The sequence below is a fragment of the Branchiostoma belcheri genome, unplaced genomic scaffold (assembly GCF_001625305.1).
Source record: "Branchiostoma belcheri isolate BF01 breed outbred unplaced genomic scaffold, Haploidv18h27 scaffold6, whole genome shotgun sequence".
NCBI classification, from domain to species: Eukaryota; Metazoa; Chordata; class Leptocardii; order Amphioxiformes; family Branchiostomatidae; genus Branchiostoma; species Branchiostoma belcheri.
The window spans coordinates 3,045,147-3,067,695 of NW_017804242.1; the positions used below are offsets into that span (position 1 = coordinate 3,045,147).

The 22,549-nt window shown below is 44.8% G+C and overlaps 2 protein-coding genes across 4 annotated transcripts in view; one reads left to right on the top strand and one right to left on the bottom strand.

Annotated features, from left to right (window-relative positions):
• LOC109482558 overlaps positions 1–19,249 on the bottom strand; it is a 35,916-nt gene extending 16,667 nt beyond the window's left edge. Inside the window, 15 exon segments of the mRNA XM_019785310.1 lie at positions 2,924–3,012; positions 6,309–6,377; positions 10,434–10,520; positions 10,522–10,563; positions 12,040–12,162; positions 12,574–12,697; positions 13,389–13,566; positions 13,804–13,863; positions 14,062–14,160; positions 14,421–14,546; positions 15,121–15,284; positions 15,646–15,752; positions 16,273–16,469; positions 16,845–18,446; positions 19,036–19,249. Of these exon segments, the coding sequence (XP_019640869.1) occupies positions 2,924–3,012; positions 6,309–6,377; positions 10,434–10,520; positions 10,522–10,563; positions 12,040–12,162; positions 12,574–12,697; positions 13,389–13,566; positions 13,804–13,863; positions 14,062–14,160; positions 14,421–14,546; positions 15,121–15,284; positions 15,646–15,752; positions 16,273–16,469; positions 16,845–18,423 (3,044 nt within the window). The 5' untranslated portion in view covers positions 18,424–18,446; positions 19,036–19,249.
• Positions 19,250–19,332: 83 nt separating this feature from the next.
• On the top strand, positions 19,333–22,315 carry LOC109482561 (cyclin-dependent kinase inhibitor 3-like). 3 transcript variants are annotated; one of them, XM_019785315.1, is made up of 9 exons: positions 19,334–19,432; positions 19,528–19,625; positions 20,145–20,200; positions 20,433–20,477; positions 20,606–20,828; positions 20,935–20,966; positions 21,203–21,306; positions 21,483–21,622; positions 21,713–22,315. In XM_019785315.1, the coding sequence occupies exons 1-8, from the start codon at positions 19,418–19,420 to the stop codon at positions 21,573–21,575; spliced, it is 666 nt and encodes a 221-aa protein (XP_019640874.1). In that variant the 5' UTR covers positions 19,334–19,417; the 3' UTR covers positions 21,576–21,622; positions 21,713–22,315. The 3 variants fall into 3 exon arrangements, with proteins under 3 accessions (XP_019640875.1, XP_019640874.1, XP_019640873.1); XM_019785314.1 differs by having other exon boundaries at positions 21,483–22,315; XM_019785316.1 differs by lacking the exon at positions 20,935–20,966 and having other exon boundaries at positions 19,333–19,432; positions 21,483–22,315.
• The last annotated feature ends 234 nt before the right edge of the window (positions 22,316–22,549 follow it).

Genomic DNA, 22,549 nt, shown 5'->3' on the forward strand with positions numbered 1-22,549 from the left:
ATATACATATACATATATATAGATCCCTATTATCTTGAATTTTTCCTGGCTGCATGAATGCATCCTCATGTCCCATATGGTTCCAGATACTTCCCCAGGGGCGCACCTGTGGTCTTCCTCACACACACCTCCTGCTATCTGTACTCATGTTACTAAACATCCTGTTGATTGTTTTCCCTGTACTTTGATGTTTCATTCAGGGGTCTGACAACTGGAATTTGATGGGGGAAATCACAGGGAAATTATGGGTGTCACTGAATTGATTGGATACAGATTCCCATATCTGCTAAGATAAGACAGACACTCAAGCTCCTGGCTGACCACTACAAAGGTTGGCATTCTAGAATACTGTCATGGTGTAGTCTAAACAGCAGCCAAAGTTTCTACTGACCAACCTTCCAGTCCAGTCCAAGTAGAGCTAATGTTGTTCTGTCAACAGCCGATAATTTGGACAGGGAATAAAAGCAGGTCCAGAAAAAATTGATTGTTCACAACCCCAGTCATGGGGTCAGGGGGTCAGTTGGTGAGAGAGACCACCACTGGGAGGGGATGAAGCCAGCAACTTTACTGCCTCTGCTGAGGTCAGGATTTTACGAGCATTGGTTGTTCCTTTTTTTTTTTTTGGCTTCTAAAGAGAATGATGCAAAAAAGCTTTGAATGCAATTCAATTCTCTTTGGTAAATCAATGGGCCTTGAGGGAAAAAGGAGGATCAATTTCTGGGAAGCCAGATTCAGGTGAATCCCCCTAGCAATACTCTTCTAAACTGCAGATTACAAGCATGGACATCCAATGGACAAAACTATGCATGATTGCAGGATTGTGGTAGAGTGGCTGTTTTGTTGCTGATTGAGATGGGCCCATATTTTCTGTGACAGCAACTTAGTACCAAGTTTATAGTATCCTCTCTGACAGGATAGATACTAGTACTTGATGATATAAACCCCTGAATTGACTATCATTTGTTCTTTCATATTTATTTTCAAGTAATGTATATTTGACAATGGTAGTCATGGCATTAACAACTAACTTATGACATGGTTATTATGAAAAGAGAAATTCATGACATGACTACAGTGAGGGCCTGCAAGGGGGGGTAGTGATTACGAATTACGCAAAATTTTCGCCGCCTATTACGAATTACGTTAAAGTTTCAGAGCTGATTACGACTTTACGATTTGCGGCTAATGTCCAATTACGAATTACGTTGATTTTTGCGGAGGCTGCCTACGAATTACGAAGTCTAAAATGGCCTGATTACGCCTTACGAAAAAGGGCTTGCAGGCCCTCTACAGTGGACTTCATACATGCAAAGATTCATACCCAAAGGTCAGTCACCACTACCAGTTGCACTGATTCCCTGGTGTTAATTGCCAGCTGTAGTGATCAAATTATATATAAATAGGACCTTCCCATGGATTTAGATAAGGATGATTTATACTGGCACTATTTGGCCCTGCTGCCTGGAGGATGACCACATGTGGGGAAAATAGTCATAAATCAGGACCAGTGGGAAGCCTCTCTGATCTTCCTCATATGGGGAAAATGATCATCAGCGGATGCCAACCTAGTTTTGATGATGAAGCTCTTCCAGCTATTTTCTTCCAGATCGAAAGCACATACTTCTAAAGTAACCTTTGATGAATTGCACTCCAGTGTGTCACAGCAGATTTTCAATTATCTACCATAAGATATGCACTGACGGTATCTACGTATTTCATAGCCTATTTAAACTGTACCTTGCAACAAAAAGTGTAAACTTTATGCCTTGCTGGACAATAAAAAATATGTACAGTGATCTGCAAAGATCTGACAATGCACAGGCATCTCAAAAACCAGGTAGGCTACCTGGTTATACAGGTCAAGAACAGGTGCTTCACAGAGAGTCTACAAGAGCTAGGGTGTTGCAAGTTGTGTTGACACAGTTCTAATTATATTTTCACTGTCCATTGCCCCAGCAGCTTTATCAAATTAAAGGCGCCAAGGCTGCAGCCAATATGGGGTGACATTGCTCTCTCTGATTGCAATGGGGTGAGTAATTTCTGATCTTGTTTAGGTGCCAAGGGAGGGGTCATGAGGTCTCCAGCAACAGGTGTTGATCCAGATGGCCGTTAATTTAATTAAGTGCCTCAAGGAGGGAGGTCCCAGATACTGATCAAGCCACCAATTATGGGCTAAAGTAGGCTAAAGATGAGGAGTCCAAATATTCAAATATAAACAAAGTTGCGGTTGGTGGTCCATTTAAATGAGCCAGAGCGACGCAGAAACCTGTAAAACCGCTGCACGCCGTGGCGCATGCTGTCGCTACACATTCGAGGCCACCTCGGCTTCACTAATGTGGAGAAAGGGGACAAGAATGGGCGGATCGGTGAGATGAAAGGAAGCGCCTTAACAGACTTACTCACACACCGCTTGGCCCAGGGATGCTTGATAGATCTTACAATAGCCGTGCACATATCTGGTGCAGGGTCCTAATAAGCTATGTCAGCAGCGTATTTCTTCATTAGCAGAGATGAGGATGACAACAACCAGCATCTGCTCGGTAACCTGGGACACAGCCCAGACTGGTAAGGATGACACCAATGACTTGAGTGATCTTTGTGATGTGCCGCCTTAGTTACAAGACCACTCAGGGACAGATAAAATCTTGTCTACATGCAGGTGGACAGGTGGCCACTTAAGACAGGATTTTTAGATTTAGAATATTTTTCAAAAGTTTTGGCCTCGAAATTCAACGATACGATATGTCAATGGGAAAATTATCTATGGGACCACCAAAAGGTGGAGACATTGGCCCGGTGGTCCTAATGTAGAGGTGGTCACTTGTACAGGTAAAACTATGGTTGCTTGAAAAGGCCTCCAGATAAACAAGGACGAGGTAATTTGTGAAATTTTTGTTAATAGTCCACCATCAGGAAAACTTACAGAAAGTGCTGGTTACACTGCAGACAGGACACAGCGCCTCGGTGACCGGTCAGAACTGCCAGCCGCTCGAACTGGACAATGTCCCACACCTGTGGAAGACAGCATTCTGTTACCACAAAGTCAATTGACAATTAAAAAGTGCATTGAGTGCTACCTTGGGTGCCAGACTACTAGTATCTGGCTGTTAGTCGTTTTCCTGGAGTTGAGCCCGGGGTGAGGGGGGTGGGGGGGAGTTTGGCTGGCCCTCTCCCCGGGCTCAACTCCCCAGTAGTTAAGATAGGCAGGCAAAGGGCTTCTGGCTGTGGAAAGAAAACGGCTAACGGCCTGTAAATAGTCTGGCACCCAGGGTAATTGAGTGTGAGTGCTTCTATCGCTTTTTGAAGACCAAGTATGGTTCCCAATATGTAACATCCTTCAACATCACATGAATGTTAATGAAACACTTCCCAATATGTAGCATCTTTCAATAGCACATGAATGTTATAATTAGAAACAAAATAAGTGGACTTTTAGAACTGTTGTGGGTTAAAAAAGGACACATTATCATTGATTATTCAAACAGGGCTGGGACCAATCCAAACGTCTTTTGACTTCTAGTGCAGTTACCATCTGCCAAACATGTGATCTGATATAGCAGCCAGGTTTTATTCAACAAACAATTTAACAGCAATTAGCCCAAACTGTAGGGGATTTCAGGGTCAAATGACAAGGCCTCTGCTATATTATGTATACAGCTGTTTGTGAGGAGGTACTGACAGTTCTTAGGGGCACTTTAGACTGACGACGGTTCGATAGTCGTACGAATGTTTATCGTCAAGATGTTGCCGGCGACGGTATTTTACCACCGTCTAAACACGATCAAAATAGTCGCACGACGGTAATCCTCGAATCGTCGTCACTACCACCTCGGACCCTATCGTGCGATCCTTCAGCGGGGGGTCCGAGGAGGATTTTCCATCGTCTAAAGTGAACCGTCGCCGGAAGTGGGAGGTCATTGGCCTTATGCAAATAAGCCTGCAAGCGTTATTTCATGTCCAAGCACATCGCCTGTATCATTAAATGTCGTCAAACCAAAGACTTTATATCGTCATACGTGTCTAGTACAATCCCCTGCCACCAATCGCTACTTCTCCAGTACGAACCGATCCGCCGATCCACATTTCCCGGCCAATATAGCCAGGCCGACGGCAGCACCAAACGCCTGGTTCAAACCCGGAGTATTTGCCCGCTCGGTACATGTGCCTCATACCCCTTCTTTGCTGGGCACAAACTCGGCGTCTCATCCACAGGACGACGAGTTAAAAGCAGGATAAAAACAATCTGCTGTAGCATGCCGAAAAAAGGGGCCCTCTCGCCATTTTGAATTGGCGCGCGGCGTGCCCTCCTGCGCTGCGGGTGTCCGCCACGCTTTATGGTCATGTGTCTAAAGCCAGCCGTCGCCCACAACGATTGTCGTGCGGTCGTCAGTCTAAAGTCGGCCTAAGAATTGCTGGACACGCCAAACCATACATCCTGCATAAATTGATTAAAAAAAATACCATGTCAGCATATACTCTCATACCCTCACAACTGCAATGATTGAATTAACAGATGTAGCATGCTTTCTTAAATGCAAGACTGCTTCATTGTGTCAGTGTAATACCTCAAGAATGTAGGAATGTTTTCGCTGGAGTAGGGCTTATGAATCCATATGACATCTTGCCTGCCACCTCTCCCCACACACTCCTGCTGTAACCCCTGTCAAACACTTCCCCTCACTCCCACACCCGCCAAAAATTAAAGCACACCTGTCATATTGGAGTGACATGTCCCTTCCATCATGCTTACTGATAAGATTACACTGAGGTAAGGTAAATTCAATAATCTGTGAAGTGTGCACAACATATGAGCACCCCCCCATTCCCCCCTACATGGCCACATGGGACCCACCTGTGACCTGTGACCTTACAGGGTTCGAAATACTTTTTTTCAGGTACGTGCAAAATTGCACATTGGCAAAATTTTTAGGTGCAATTTGAAAAATTTATGTGCAAAATTATATTTAGCCTTGCATCTTTCGGTTTGGAACTGTTTTACTGTGTATCAACCTTCTTAGCCTGCCACTGCATATAGAAGTTTTAGTATACATTAAAAAGAAGGGACCAAACAAAACATGAACAATGCAAGTATCATCTGTGTTTAATAAAAAAAAGAACAACAAAAAAATTTGTCGGCATTAGCTTCAAAGGACGCCGCTAGTGACCCCCGGCCCTCTCACTCGTCATTAAAAAAAAAATACCAACAGTATGCAAGCAATAAATTTCATTTATTTTGCATATTTGTTTACCTTGAATATCGTGCACGATATAAGGAAAAAAATACTGCTTAGAAAAAAATAACGTCCGGTAAATTTTTGCTTCTTGGCGCTCCCCTCCCCCTCCTCTGGGGGCGCGTCGTCAACATCGGCCGCGGGATCCTCGGAGACGGTGGACCCGGTGGCATCTCCCGATCCACCGCCCCCGGCTTCACCAGCCTCTGGTCTACCGCCACCGGCTGCACCAGCCTCTGATGCCGGTTGGGCCCGTGAAAAGAACTTGAAAATCGACCCCTTCTTCATGCTTCATGCTTTACAAATTTCCTGGGTAGCACTGAATGCTGGGAAATCCGAAAACTCTGTTTTTCACCGAATTTTACCGAAAATTGGACGAAAAAGCCGAAATTACTCTGCCGAAGGACTTCGTACCACATCGGGCAACAAGTTTCGCGGGTCTCACCATATTTGGTAAATCAGCTACGTAGGCCTTCGCGTCTTGCCATATTAGGTAAATCATTACGTAATGCCTTCGCGTCTTCACCTGGGGACGAGAGCAGCTTGTTCCCAGGATGTTCAGTAGAGAAAACAATGTGGCTGCCATGCGCCCAGCGCGATGCCGACACAGCAAGAAACTTCGGAGATACGCAGTGCAAACATGATATATCGGTATTGTCCAGGTGCAAAATTGCACATTCAAAATATTTTTAGGTGCAAATCTTGAAAATTACGTGCAATTTGCACATTGCACCTTTGTATTTCGAACTCTGCCTTACATCAGGGATGCACTAATCTACAATCAGATGTAGGGTCCGGCTCAGTGTTTTACGCTTTAAGTTTTGAAGACCTTCTACCGATCTTTCTAGTGGTCCTCATTTTCTCTCCTATCCTTCCTGTAGCAGCCTGGAGTCCAGTCTTGCTGATTAAGTCTGTTCCCCAAAGGATCTTGGAGAGCGGACTATTAGCTAACAAGACTAGACTCCAGGATAATCCCTTTAATCACTAGAAAGACATATCATAATAAGCCACAAATACAGGCATAAAACTCTGGGCCAGACCCTACATCTGCTTGGAGATTCACTAAGAGCCACTTACCATGATCGACATGTCCCAGGATCCTGTGCAAATCTTGGTCTGGTTGAAGTGGATGGAGCGTATACCACCCTGCAGAGATGACAGTAAACATGGTAATCAACAATGACATAGCTTCTGACAAAATGTAGCAGAATTGAAGTCAATTTCATCCACTGGCCTACCAATATTGTCAACTCTTGTGGTGGAATAAAGTCCTTGGTTCAACATTTCACAATAACATTAACTCTCGTAATTCTACATGGCTACATTGAAAAGAAATTTAAAGAGATTCACTATTATCATCAGTTATAACTTGGTAATTAGCACACTTCACATACCTCTCTGGTGTTCATAACATTCTTAGAAGCCTTTTAATGTGGTGGTCTTAGGGTACCCAGTGGAAATTATATCATTTGAGTTGATGTTATAACCCTATAGTATACATGTAGTTAGGCGTACCTAATTTGTCATTCCTATGAACTACTAAGCCTGGTATTTTTGGTGAAAAACATGGGAGCATCAAGTGCATGTGCATGAGACAGTCCATATGAAGGAGTACACAAAAGTCTTGATGGAAGCAAGGACATTATCCTATATAATGTTCTTGTTGTAAGTGATTTCTGCCCATGGCTCTACTGCTGGAAGTAGTACAAACCTACAAGATGAGCATTCCATCCAGAGGTATGCTCGTACAAAAGAACTCTACAGGAGTTAAATGCTTTGCTGTGTTCAAAGACCATAAAAAAGGGGAAAGGCTGGTAATATTATCTCCATTCAAACATAGAAAAGAGGATTATCTGTGCACTTTGATTCAAAGTGCCAAAGAACTTATGAATATCAACAAATAAGCTTCAATGGCTCTCACTTGATCCAGCATATTCCCTCCTATTTTGAGTAGATTATACAAACATTTGTGTAATGGTGGGTTAATGCAAACAGTTTGCCCTAATAAGGGCTAAAAATCACAGAAAGCCATGTCCACTCCAGGATGCATAGCTCTATGATCAGGGCCTATTGTTGCAGGTAAGACTTCATATAGAAGTACACAGAGAACAATGCCAAATGTAATACAGTACCAGCATATGGTTCCACTGGACAACCCAAACACAGGAAAACCACAGAGGCCCAGTAATCCCACAACATGTTCAGTTTAACTACACCAAGGGAAGGAGAAATCCCCAGCAATTTTGGAAGGCAATATCGGTAAAACCACTTGAGCTTGTGCCTTTGTGGGGACTCTAGTCTAAGTCCGTAATACCAGTTTACACAAACAATGGTCAAGTCTAGAGTAACCCACTGGAAAGTGCCGGATCCTTTACAATCTTGTCTTCAATTGTTCCAATTATGTGTGGATAAACAAGGTGGATTAAGAATCAGGAACATTATATACATAACTAATCACAACATTTACTTTTGGTTGTTTGAAAACAAATTGTTTAAAGCTGCAAAAGTACATCTCTATATAATGTCCTTGAGTACACATAATAGGGTTATTGTATGTGAGCAAAAAGAATACAGAAAACTCATTTATAGTTTAAAACTGACAGTTTGGAAAAAATTATTCCTTATTATTTAACTGGAATATGTAGCCAGTCCTTGAATGACCACAATAGTTGGGATCTGATGAACTTGACCTTTTCACCAACAGAAGTAGTTGTACGATAAGTGCCACAAAAGCAAACATGTTGAAGATTTGAGGTGGTTGTGGGTCATACTTGGGTAACCACTGTTAGTTTGAAAAGGTGCTGAACAAACAAATGGAAGTAACACAAAACACACCTGGGAGCACCTGTAGAACCCAATGATAACCTGAAAAGGCCTACAAAGAGAGGAAGTTCTCAAGAAGAAGTCCCCAGCTGAGTCCAAAGGAAAACTTCCCTGAGAGGTGATTGCAAGAGCATCACCTGTCTTTGTTTGGCTGTCGGGTCGTCAATATTTCAAGCCCAACCAGAGTTTCTAACTCTCACCTGAGGTCGTTCACATTTACGTTTGACATTTTCGTCCCCTCTGACATATCAGGTTGTATGATCTGGTTACCAGTGGAGGATACAGCAGATTGCTGCCCTATTTGTAGGTGTGAATTATAGCCCAAGCAGGTTTCCCGTTTGAATAGCCCGAGTTTTAGTGCTGCACCATTAGGCAGCACAGTGCACTGCCCAATAACTTCTCCTCAATGCCTCAATTTACTGGCAGCAAGGTTGTTGTGTGGGGTGCCTTGAGCTGGAACAGCGGACACAAATAGCTCATTACGGGGAGATCTGGGCTTGAATCCCCTGCCCCGTGCTCCTATTGTCTGTCACTTGCCAGATGTCACCACAGGGCTCCCACCTGCCCGTCAGCCGGGTCTCTCCACAGGTATTGTCAGGAGCATGGGGACAATGGCTTCAAGTTCAACAGGAAGCGGAGGGTCTAAGCTGACTTAACCCTACTGGCCTTCCCCCATCCCAAGGTTTTCTCAGTAATTAGCATCCATTCAGCATCTGCGCCGGGAGGTCAGCAAATGTCAGCCAGGTGTGCTCAGTGTGAGCAACAGACAGGCAGCGGAAAGGGACGTTACTGAGGCTCTGAGGATTTCTTCATCTGTGCAGCTCTCTGCATCTTATTCACTTATCTTCCAACAAATTCATTCCAAAATTGGTGCATATTTATATTGAAATATTGGTGATTTTTCAAAACTATCTCAAAAATCTGTGAGCATACATCTGTTTAGACTTCTCTGCATCTATTTCACTTTTCTACCTTGGAAATTGTACCTTGAGATTGCTAATGGTAATATTGAAATATTGCTGATAAACCAATGATGACAATATCCTCATCTCTGTAGCTCTTTGCATGTTATTCACTCTTGTCCATCCAGAAAACTTTTTAAAAGTACACTATTGAAATATTGCTGGTTGAACCAATATGGTACCCATCTTCTACTGAGAAAAAACTGCTGCCCCCTTCAATTCACACCATCACTGCTTGTTCAAAGCTCCAGCAGCAGCAGTCATAAAGAAGCTCTCAACAGCAAGTGCCAGCTGTCAGGCAAATTAAGGTTTCTTTAAGAACAAATATGTTCTCAGGATGCTGCCTCGCTTGGTGGGAGCGCTGGCATGCAATACTGGTGTTGGTGATTACACCTCTGCTGAGTGACAACAATACCACTGGCGTGTCTGACAGGGCACACAGACTGGGGGAAGTCTACACCTTGTTTCCGCCCAATTTTCCATTGTATCTTTGTGTTGTATCAGCAGAGGTCAATATTTGGTGACCCCCAAAACACAACATAAACGGGTTGGGCTTCTGTTATCATAGGCTCGAGTTGCTGTTTTCAAAAGGTGACAACCAGCTTGTATCCACCTGTTCTGCCCCCTTCCGCTGATGAAGAAACTAACAACAGTCATCCTAGTAATAGCACTTTCATTCAATTAATTTTCTCCCTGGAGCCTGGCCAAAGGCTGAAAGGGCCCGGCTGCCAGCTTATCCTCCAGGTGTATACATACATACAGGGGTCTTCCCATGATTACATGTGTGGGCCTTGACCCTTTCTAGACACATGGCCTTATCAAAATGCCAACAGTAAATACTCCCCATCCATCCCCACTTTATTAAAAACGACTTCCGATCCTCACAGACTTTACTGCGTGAGGATGCAGCCTTGGCTCTCGCTATTTGTGGAATTCTGGGGGCTACGGCCCAGGCACACAGGACGCGGATGTGTGGATTTCACAGGAAAGCCTTTGAGAAGATGGTTTAAAAAGTTAGAAGCTGCTATGTGGAATAAGCTCCCAATTTGTTTCCTACAGCATTACGTAATCCTAGGATAGGTTGCTGGGTTATCTAATAGGTGGTTCTTAGAATGGTGGTAGCCGTGGAAAACACATGTCACTCCGTACCACCACACGACCAGGCCGGGACATGTAATCCACACACACATCTTCAGGAGGCTGATGCCACACACACACAGTAGTTGTGATTTCTGGACATAGCTCATAAATCCTAAAAACCCTCGGTTCAGATGGCAGGAATGTTTCCACTACAAACAATACCTGTGGACAGAAATCCAAAGAAACTCTATACACCAACTACCAAGGACAGCAATAAAGCAGAACGAAGATAGGTATGCAAAAATGAACTGTATTATAGCAAAGTAACAGTTCCTACCTTGTGCCCATACAGCTTTCGGATGCTGCGGCCACTGCGGATGTCCCACACGCGCACGGTCCTGTCCATAGACCCGGTCATCAGCCGGTCGTTTGTCCAAGGCCAGACACTGGACACTGTCCATGTGACCCTGAGTGGAAAGAAAAACATCAACATGCTCAAACAAACTTGCTTAATCTTCCTGCATTCTCATCTTTCTTGTTATCATAGCGTTTGTACCTTATGTCATGCTCTACTACCAATGCAAGAATTGGACTCATTAGCCACGCCCTGATTCACAGGGGCACCTGAACTCTGGGTCTTCTTTGAGAACCATGGACAAATATCACTATTGATGCATTCTATCAAATTAAAAACAACTTGTTTATAATTATCATGTGTTTTGAAGAGCCATGTAAACTGTAGATTTAGCTGTATTGCAAAACATGCCTTTGGTTTTCAGTCATCTAATGTACTGCACTCAGTCCTTTTGGGAAGGAATATGTAATAAAGATCATTGTTATTGTCAATGATTTCAACTTGAGTATCATGTACCAAACAACCAGCTTACTGTTAAACGTTCTTGCTATAAGTTATATCTGTGCCAGACTGCCATGTTGTATATTTCCCTGATATTTTATCAGAACAGGATTTCCAGTATTGAACCCTCAAAACTTGTAGCTGTGAAACCAACAAGTGGAGGCCTGGGTGCTATCCTGGTTTACTGCTATTCCTAAACTCGTTCCCTTACAAACTTGTAAACTAACTAGGAATGGTTCCCAGGCTAGGCAAGTGCATCAACAGGGATTCCTGTAGTATTGGCCAACAACCAGCGTCTCCAGAAAAGCGCTTAGACTGTGTAATACGAGGTTAGGTTTTACTACAGAAACAGATAACACCGATCCTGCACACATGTCAGGGACTCAAACCCATGCCAGCGGAAAATCCTTTGATTTGATAACAGATTGTCAAGTACAAGGTCTCTGTACATAAGAATTACAAGCTCGCTACACAAGGTGATGAGCGCCGGATGTGTTACATGGGTCAATTTTCACATTTTTGTGTGGCATTGCCAGTATTGGCAGTGTGCAGTGATCGTATCTTTGCCTTTAAACACCATGGCATTTACTCTAATCCTTGGCCTGTTACATGTCAGAACTTTACTGATTGGTGTTCTACATGTACTTATAAGGAGGAAGCCTGGAAGCCTACTTCACAGAAAACAGCAGCATCTCCTAGCCAAGAGGAATAGGTCAACTTACATCTTGCTACGAGTAAGAAAATCTTTTCAACACAAGCAGTACATCCAGCAACTGTGTTGTACTGTGATCACATCCAACAGAGCCTTAACCACCAATGGCCTTCAATTCAGCACTCAGTTACAAAGTTTAAGAGCCAACTAGCCTTCACACCCTATTTAAAGAGTTGCCTGGAAAAGTGATGTGAAGACTAGCCAACTGCTGTTCAGTGCTATGTCTGCAGCAGTTATATGATCTAATACTGGATACTACTGCACTACTCATACCAGTAAAGGTATAAGACTTCCAGAAGAGCCCGATACTTACCTGTAGAACACAGCTGCAGAATGCCTACCATGACGAGAAGAGTCTACGAACGGGAAACTTACCTGTAACTTCCTGACCTTCCTAACGGCATGGACGGCTCCTACGATGCTGCTGTGTGTCTCTGTCATGGATACCATACTGCTCTGGTCTGATGCAGGCAAACCTGCCACCGTCATGAACTTGCCCTGAAGGAGACCGACATTAACATGCTAAAACACACATATCAGTGTCCCAAATATTCACTTCTGCATACGTACTTGCATTGGTGCAGGTCACGATCAAAATTACCTACACCAGATAAGTTTAACTTTAACCTGCACTACACAGACCTTATTTTCTTTGCCTTTCAAGGTCTTTAACAATCTTTTTAACTTGATGTTCCTTGCAGTATCTCAATCATGCTACGTTCGGGTATGAAGCCCTAACTACAACTGTACAAACTGCAGATGTTGAAAAGGACAACTACAAGTGAACCACACAGTCCTCCAATTGCCTTGGTTCCATCTGTGAATGCTATACCTGCTCCCAAAGGCAGAGTAGATGTAGAATGAAGCAGGTATAGCGTTCATCGCTGGAATCCAGTACTGTGAACTGACCAGTTTCTCCTGCGGCTGTTTGAGCTCGTGCCTGATGTCCATGGCTGCGTCCCCCGGGTCATGTGACTTCCTCCTCCCCTGCAGCTGCCTGCGTAGCGGCTTACACACCACCTCTGCCTCGGGGCTGGTGGGACATAAGGTCAAGTTTAAATCCTTCCCTCACATGGTTTATATGGTGGTGCCCATCTCCATTTCTATAGCCCTTGGGCCAAATAAGTACTCCATCAGGGGGTCGGTCCACTGGTGTGGTGTATGTGTATTCAACATCCACACTCCTTGCTATAGAGCCTAGTTCTAAGCAGAGAAAGCAATATCATACAGTGTGCACCATTACTTAAGTTTTTGTTATGACTCAGCCTGGGCTCAAGAGAATTCAGACATGTCTTAGCTATGGGGAATGCTCCCTCTGTCATATCCTGATGTAGGTTATATATAATCTATATACACTATAATATACACGCAATGAGTTTGATGCTGTTGAAGAACAAAAAGTGAAATGACAACAGCCACTTTCATTTTATGTTTATGTTATATTTTATGTCATCTTTATGTTTACATTTGTATTATGTTTTATGAGCAGCAGATTCACATATGCTTCCTATCTAATGCTCAAAAATCCATGTGAATAAAATAAAAATAAGTGGATTTAACACCTGTCCTTAAATATGAAATGAAGGACCATTATCTTTGATCCAAGCCCAACCTAAAGTTGACAGATAAGTTTACCAATGTAGAATCAAAACATAGAAGACAGTCTCTTCTAATGCAGAACTTTCCCGGAGCTGAGAAGATTCCTATATTCTCCCCAGACGTACCTGTCCTCCTCGGGAGCCATGATGGTGCTCCTGTCCTCGGGGTGGGCCCTGGAGGTCAGTCTGCTGCCGCTGCGGCTGTGGCCGGTGGTCAGCAGGGACGGCGTGAGGGCCGCGGACCGAGAGCCACTGACCTCCTGACTGTCCTCCAGGATGGTGGACGACAGGCGGGCCTGCAGGTCTGGAGGGGGGGGATGTTTGTTTTTTCGTCATTTACCATAAATATAGGTCATCAGCACAACACTAAGTTAAGGGTTCTTTAAACCTAAACTTGCTGAGACATGAGATATACGGTGTATGAGAAAGAAGTGAAGTCACTCAAGTACTTCACAGAATATAAAAATTATGTACCTGTACAGCATCACGGCACTGCCTACATCCACAAAAAAGACAAGTTGTAAGTAATATAGTGACCAACCTTCTATGTGTGATGCCAGGGAGTACTTCCCTTCCTCCATCCTGCTGCTGGAGTAGGTACCTGCAGGGGAAGGGACAGTCAGATGCTGAGGTTAGCACATGTAGACTTGTGCATCAAAATACTGTATATGGAGCTAATATGATCGAAAAAGCCTAGAAGTTTATGCCATTTGGGTAATGTCTAACTAGAATTCATGCTTGTCTAAACATCACTGTGCAGCAAGAACTGCAGATAGCAACACTCAAGGACTTCCATCACCTCTTCTGGACCTCCTGTCATGGCGGCTTCTCCTCTCCTTCCTGCTGAGGTTGTACTCCAGCTCCTGTAGCTCTGCCTCCCAGTCCTCGTCACTTTCAGCTGGACAAAACAGGACAGCAGAGTTACCACACAGGACAGCACTCTCATAACACAGGATAGCACACTTAGAACACTGGATAGCATGCTTAGAACAAGTGACAGCAAACCTGGAACACACGTCAGTACATTTAGAACATTATACTGCATGCTAAGAACTTAGAACACAGGGCAGCAAGGGACAGGACACTTAGAACACAGGACAGCACACAGAACATGGGAAAGTCTATCTCATGGAGAATGTAAAACTGTGAGACCCCTACCATGCATGTCCCTGGCCTGGTTGGCGATGAAGACCAGCTCCAGGTAAGCCTGTTTCCAGTCCACACTGTCCCCCAGACTGGCCATCTGAACCATCCCGATGATGTCAGGCAGGTCTTCCCGAGTACCTGCAACAACAGACAGGGTCTAGATTAGTATGAAGTTTCATATATGTGCTTGTAGTTGATATAGCACAGTTCAAGCTTTGTTTCAACACAAAACATTTGCACTATACTAACACATCCAATTTCTCCTTCACAAGGTAAAGGTAAAGGTCCCATAGCCTTGTTTAGGCACAAAGTACAGTGAGCTGTTATCCACTGTGTCTTGAACACAGTGTTGGAAGGTGGAGCCCATCTCTCTCCTTCCACCATGTGTACCTTTTTACCTTGCCAACCAAAGTCATATACCCATGTTTACTAAGATGGAGTGAGGAAAGTCTAAACATCACTTTTCATACTGGGATGTTAGCTGTGCTGTGCACAGCAACGAAACATGCACCTTGCTACTGAAGAGGGAATAGGGGTATGCCCAAGAGTTAAGTGGTCACGTAGCTGTTTGTTAGTAAAGGACCAGTACTGATTCAACAGAATATTCAAATCAACAGGCTTGGCCTAACCCCAATGCTGAAAATTGTTATGTTGATTTTAGACCTAGAAACTAGTACTTGATGATTAGATACTTTATTTCTCCATTCTATACCTAGTTCCCTGCACTTCCTGACCCAGAGGGTGTCCTGTGCGACCAGGTACTGCCAGCGTCTGCACACCTGAGCCGCCCGCCCCAGGTCCGCCGCCCGCAGCAGTCCCAGGATCCTCAGCAGCAGGTGGTCAGGCAGGCAGTTGATGTCCAGCTGGTCCTTCAACCTGCAAGATTTCGTAGCTTTAGAAAACTGCCAGGAATACATGACCAAAGCTGAATGTCTCAGGAATGCATGTATGGATGTACCCAAGCACAGAAATAGACCATTATTTGGGACCAATGCATTCTAAGCCATGAAAATTCAAAGAGAATTATGGTTGTGGCAGTTTTTTTTGTAATTCCAAGCATATTCATGATCCAGCTCAGTCTCACTGTTTTATAGCGTCTTTTTTACTTGTATGAGAGAAAAACAAGGACCACTAGAAAGAGACATAAAAAGTCAAGAAAAAAAGATGTGTGACACACTGACCCAGACCCTACATCTGTTTGGCGACTAGAAAATAACCTTGTTGCCAGCAGACTCACCTCTGCAGCAGACACTGTGCGAAGAAGCTGACCTCCCCGTCGTTGGAACCCTTAATCATCTCCACCAGCACCTCCGCCTTCTGGTGGTCCTCCCAGTCTGACAGAACCTGCATGTACAGACAAGCCAGTCTGTGTTACTGATGATAATAATGACAAAGAGCTTTTAAAGTCTGTTTGTATGCATTAGTATATACCAGTACTTGTTTTTACTCGTATCATTATGTGTTTGCATTTGTCTTATGATAATTATGATTTGTAGGAGGGGTACATGTACCCTTTCAAGTTGGACAGAAGCCATGAGAAAAAATGTACACTGTTACTCTTGTCCTATTTACTATATTGTAACAAAGTTGAAATAAAAGCAAAAGACAAGCATCAATGAGCAAGACAACATGATAGACGACGTACTCAGGTTTGACAGTTAAGCAGAACTCCAGTCAAAAACTCTGAGGAAGGTGTTTGACAGACACCGAAACGTAAGCAAGGTAGGAATAGTTTGGTTGTGTAAAAGAAACCCCCTGAATCCTATACTCTACCAACCTGATGAAACTATTTTTGGAAGAAGCCAGTAGTTTGAAGACACTTTGGTGCCAATAACAGTGATTTATCATGATCATTGCCTCCCACCTGCCAGATCTGGTTGAGCTGCTCCATGAAGTTCTTGTGCAGCAGCTGACTGCTGGCTGGGACCAGGCGACGCCCCTCCGGTGACGCCCCCCAGAGCCGGCCGTACTTGTAGAGCTGCTGCAGGGGGGCGTACGAGCCGGCCTCCTCCGCATCCTGCCAGCCAGGGGCACCCTGGGATACCTGCAGCCGCACAGACCCTGTGGGAAGGGGGGAGGGGGGCATGTTCTGTATTAGTCTTAATAAAAGATATACAAGTATATATAGTCCTCTCCCTGTCAACTACCCTTCAACTTGTGGTCTTTGCTACATATACAAACATGTCCCTGGACTTCCTCTACCACTACTTGTAACTGTGTGGCCCAAGGGCTATGGAAATGGAGATGTGCACTACCCTATATGCCCAAAAGTGTCAGAAGGATGTAAACTAACTAGCTAATGAGTTTGGTGGATATTTGTCTTCTACTATGCTGAGTCTGGAATCAGGGAGCAGCAGGTAAAAAGAGGAGGGTACTGTATTTTCTACATGACTAAAATATCAACAGGCATTGAACTTTTGGATGCATGCAGCTTACCGAGTCGTTCAGTCCTCTGCCTGGAGAAGAAGTCGACCGTTCGGCAGCTGCCGGAGGAGATGTTGCTCCTGTGTTTGTGTTCCCCGCGCACGGATCCCGCGCTGTGGGATGACTCCAGGGAACCGCTGCGAGACTGCCCACGACTCTTCCTCGTTCTGCTCGCGGTTGTGTCGGATTTAGGGCGAACAACTTCATCATCCACAACATGGCCGTTTCTCGTCACTTCTTCACCTTCTCTCTGTGGTTCTCTCTGAGGTGTGCTGCGAGCATCCAGCATGTACTGTAGCACCATCTCCTGGTCCAGTGTCGGCTGTTTCTCCTCCTCAATCTCCATGGGCTGCATTGTAGCCTCCTCACCCTCTAAAGTCTTGGACGGGGCCTCTGCACCTTCCACAGTTGGTACCATGGCCTTTTCTCCTTCCATAGCCTGCACCATGGCCTGTTCTGTTGAATTGTCCAGAGTTTCCTTTTGGTCTGTATCCATACCTGGTGCTGTGGCAGCCTCAGTGATGGTAACCTGTACTGTTTCCTCTGGCTCTGCTACGTTCACCGTCACGCCATGTTGTACCTCAGCCTGTGGAGTGCTCCTCTCGCTGTGTTCGGCTAACTCGGGCTGCTCCTGTATGGTGCTGACAGAGCTCACCTCCGAGTTGGTCTCCTGGATGGGCGTCAGCACCCCCAGAGACAGGGCGGTGTTGGGGGTGTGTACAGGGGTGTGCAGGGATTCCTCTGCTGCTAACGCTTGTTCCTCCTCCTCCTCGTTTTCAGGAGAACTCTCCCCTATGGGAGACAGTGTGCCCGACCTGTGGCTGGATATCTTACTGCCCGGGGTGTCCGTCCTGGCCTCGTTGATCTCGTGGGCCTGCATTTGCTTGGACAGCTTCCTTATGATGCTGGCGTCCTCGGCTGAGATGGAGGGCTTCTCAGCGTCCGCGTGGTCTTCCCCAGGCTTGTCATGGGTGTGCTTGCTCATGGTGGGAACCTCCACTGGGGTTATATCCTTGCTGATGTCTACTGTGACCTTTCCTACTTTGCTCACTTGGGTGGTTTCCTTAACAGATGGTCCATCTGTTCCGTTCAGATTGCCGTAGGTAAGATCAACTGTCGTGTTAAAATTGTCCTTTACTGGACTCCCAGGAACGGCATCGTTTAAGGCAACACCTGATGCTCCGGTCCTTTTCCTGACGTACTGACTCCCCTCCCTCCTGCGCTTGCCGTAAGACAGGCTGGTATAGCGTCCCCGGAGGGTCGTCATGAAGTCGCGGTGGAACACGGGTTCCATGGCGGTGGCCAGCAGCTCCAGCTGATTGGTGGAGCACCTTGCGGTGATGCCACAGAGCAGCAGCTTGCGTTGCCATGGCTGCCAGGTCTCGTACCAGTCCGTGATCTTCTGGATCACCTGCCTGCTGTTGAAGTAGGTCAGCTGGTGTCCGTTTGCGGGCGTCGACCCCACGCTGGGGAGGGCCACCCTGTTGTTGCCATGGTGATCCCCGAAGCGTAGCCGTTTGGTCTTGGGCCTTCCCGTGACTTCCTCGCCACTGCCTTTGTGACTGGTGATTCTTGGTAAGAATGAAGGCATCGTGGCTATACTACTCTGCAAAACTGGCACAAGAAAGAAGATAGATGTCTGTGTGTCCTAAATTCATCCTCATCTCTTTGATTCCACATTACAAATTATAATATGGTATTACACAGATAATTTTTTTCAAACCCTTATTATTGTCTTCTTATTGTATATCATATCATAAAAGATCTAATGTCACCAACTTGTCAGCAGGTTTCAAATACATACGAAAATTTACGTGACACTTCTGGGCAGAATAAATAACAATGGCAGTTCTTGGTCCCGTGAACACAAGAATGATTTCAGTTTGCCCCTCCCCCTAGCTTCCCTCATGTCAACTTCGTGGTAATCGCTTTTCCACCGCCGCAGCTGTTACTAAAGATCCCACCCTTTCTTGTCTACAAAACTTGACTCTTAACCAGATGTTAATGGCTTCTTTCAGCAAATTAAATCTGTGCAATGCCACGTACTATGGGAAATATGTGGATGTAAACAAACCGGGGCTGCAAATCTGTCAGTTTACACATCCGTAAAAGTTGCCATTTTCTGCACCTGTCCCTACCAAATACGAGACGACAAGATCACAGTGGTAACGCCCAGCCATGCAGAAATGTCAATAGCAGTTACCTTCTTGTTCAAAGCCTTCAAAATTTGGCTAAGAAAGCCGAACGGCACCTGATCAAACCCATTCCTGCTCAGTGTTCCGGTTATTGCACGCCATATTGTTTGAAGTTGCCAGGACACATATCCCAGAATGCAAGCAAATACCACAGCGACCTCTGGCTTTTTGAGTGCATTACTGCAGGATTCTGGACCACACAATAACGACCTCTAGCGACTTATGTTCAAAGCGCAGTTTTGAAAGGCAGAGTGCGTGCAATGATATTTCTGATCACTAGGGGGCGCTAAAATAAGTCCAGACAAACCGTGACGTATAGAAAGCTGAGCCAATCACAGACAAGCATGCTGACGCGGAGAAATTTAAAAGGCTCTCCGAGTTGGTAACAACATGCCGGTGAAACTGGTGAGTTTCTCGAACCTCTTTCTCAGATTTGTCTGCCTTTCTTTGTTGATTGGGACTGATTGATCTTTTCAGCTCTTGTTTATTTTATTTTGAAGCCGATTGTCACCGCATCAGACGAAGAGATGAGCCAGTTCGACTCGTCTGACTCCGAGGAGGAGGGGCAGCTCCAGACGGACCCTGTTCAGGTGGACTGGTGAGATAAAGTTGTCTTGTTCTTCAACAGGACTTGATTGTCTTGAGCCAGTTTGACATTCACTACAAACACTTGCGAAAGACCAGTTAAATCCCGCCATTTGCTTATAAAAGTCCTGTTAGACGAAAGAAAATGACGGATCACCTGTCGTAAGCTGCATGTGAAGACAAAACAAACATAATTTTTTTGGGGGGAAATAGAACAAATTGTGTGTGCCACTAACTCCCGATGAATGGTTAGACAAAAGAATGTAAAATAATACAAGCCTTCCCCAAATCAACACCAATTTAAACAGTAAACATAATCATTGTTCAGCAGCTGCACTGATTTGTAGCTTTCCTCCTAGCCGTGGCGACTCGGTAACTTTTGTAATGATAATACTGGATCCAGCTTTAGGATTACAGAGTCGCCACGGCTACTTTCCTCCATGCAAATTATACAAATTGATCTCTAGTCTGATTTCTTTTTTCACTTCAAGTGGCTGCCTTCAAGCGTCTTTCTCATATTTTTTCCACCCAGGTTGAGTTTATCCAGTGTTGGTTGTGAGGAAAGCCTGGGGATCTGTGCACTGCCAGGTAAGACTAAGGGCCACTAAAGACTATATTTTATCAACAAAATTTGAGATACTCAGATAGGCTACCTACATCAGCTGTTTCCTTGTGGTTCCTGTCCTGATAACTGGGTAAATGATTATTCACACTGACAGGCACCATGGTTGTAATCACACATTCCAGTTCTCATAGTTACAATGTTGCTAATGCCTTTTATAATATACACCAATTTTACTGTACTTGTGTTTATTCACAGGTTGCAGATTTAAGGAGACATGGAGAAGTTTGGATGCTGATTTGGGTAAGATACCTGTCACTCCACCTCAAGTTGATATTTTCCCTGACCTGACATTCTGTTTAAAGTGCCCTTAATACAATATTCATGTCAAACAAAACAATGTTGTATCTCTCTTCACCTTCTCCTCCCAGAGGACCTGAAGGCTCAGTCCATCCGTGACATTTTTGTCCTGTGCACCCGCGGGGAGCTGCACAAGTACCGCGTGCCGCGCCTGCTGGAGCGATACGAGGAGGCGGACTTCACCGTACATCACCACCCCTTCCCGGACGGCACTGTGCCCGCCATGGCCGCGTGCGTCAAACTCTTGGACGAGCTCAAACTTTGCTTGTCTCAGGGGAAGAAAACACTGATACAGTGAGTGTGCACCTATATCAAATGTCCAGTGATGTGTATTTACTTTTCCTTCAGTTCTGCATGAAATACAGGAATAGGAATTTTGAAATGATTTTAACTTTTTCAGCTGTTATGGAGGGCTGGGAAGGTCCTGTCTGGGTGAGTTTTTTTCACTCTTCATAGACATATACATCAACGTATAAAACTTGCTCCTTTATGACTACAGGTATTACATATATTCCCACATTCACTTCTTTGATGGTTGGATGGTATATATAAAACCTTAAAATTTTTTGGATGGTGTTTCTTTGATACACACAGACAGTATTTTCTGAAGAATAGAACTGATTCAATGTAACAAACACCCCTGTCTTCCCCTGGCTGCTGATGTCCAGTTGCAGCTTGTTTGCTGTTGTACCTGGGAGAGAACACAGACCCACAGGCTGCCTTACAGAGAGTACAGCAGGTCAGGGGTCATGGAGCTGTACAGACTGTCAGGGTGAGTCATGTCATCAGTACATTACATACTTTTAGGTAACCTGAGTTGGATGAAATGTGCAATATTATCTAAAGTCAACATTGGGTAGCTTTGACTGTAAGACCACTGCGTCAGCTAACCAGCAGTACTGATGATAATGATGTTTCAACATTTTGAATGGATCCTTTGTTTTTCAGCAATACAACTTCCTGAACGATTTCCGTAAGAACCTTGAGGAGTACGAGGCCAGTGATGAGGCACAGGCGCAAGGACGGTCCCTGTCCCGCTGAACCAGTCATGGTCATGGGCCGGCAGCTGACCTCCAAGCAGATGAAGGGTAATAATGTTTTATGCATGTCTTTTGTGAGCTTTTCATATGCATTTCTGGTGGTCCTCATTTTTCCCTCTTTGTCTTCTGTTGAAAAAGGTGGACCACTAGAAAGACGTTTATGAAGCCTGAAAGATGTGCAGATAAACAATGAGCCAAACCAGACATCTGCCTGGAGACAACAGGAGGCTCTACATTATGAACCTGGGAGCATGGCCTCAGCCCTGGCCTGGGAGTGTGTGGATTGTAAATACTAGGATCCAATGGATCCAGAAATCTGGATGGATCTGCAGTCAGCTATTGAGTGTTCTCATTGAATTAAATTGTAATGATCATGATGAAACTTGAAAAAAATGACGTACACCGTTATACCGGTATATGTATAACTAACCAAAGGGGACTGTCCCACCACTGATTTGTCTCCAGAATGGTAGATATCACCGGGCAAAGGTGAAGGTGGCATTGCTGGGTAATAAGCTATTTTTATCACTTTATGCTGTACATGACAGACAGGTGCTCCATTCGGGGTCCAATTCAGTCTGACACAAAAGGTACCGGGGGAGGAATGATGAATAGCAGGGATTCCTCTTTGTCCTTTGATGGGGGAAAGCTGGTCATCTGTTTGCATCAAGGCCTGACACATACTTGAGACCCCAATAAGCCGGAATGATGACAGAACATTGAGAACACTGGCGTTGACTGGAGAGCTAGAGCAGTACTGTAGCCTCTACCAGGCTTTGGAAGTGGCTGGAAACAGGAAAGAGTAGAAATCGACCAAATAGACAGATGACATTCCATGGAAGTTGGTGGACCTGGATGCTGAAAACTGGACTCCTTTGGTGGACCAACTCCCCTGGCATCTTATCCATCCATTTGGTCAATTTCCATTCTTTCCATCCACTTCCGAAGCCTGGTAGAGGCTAACAGTATTGTACA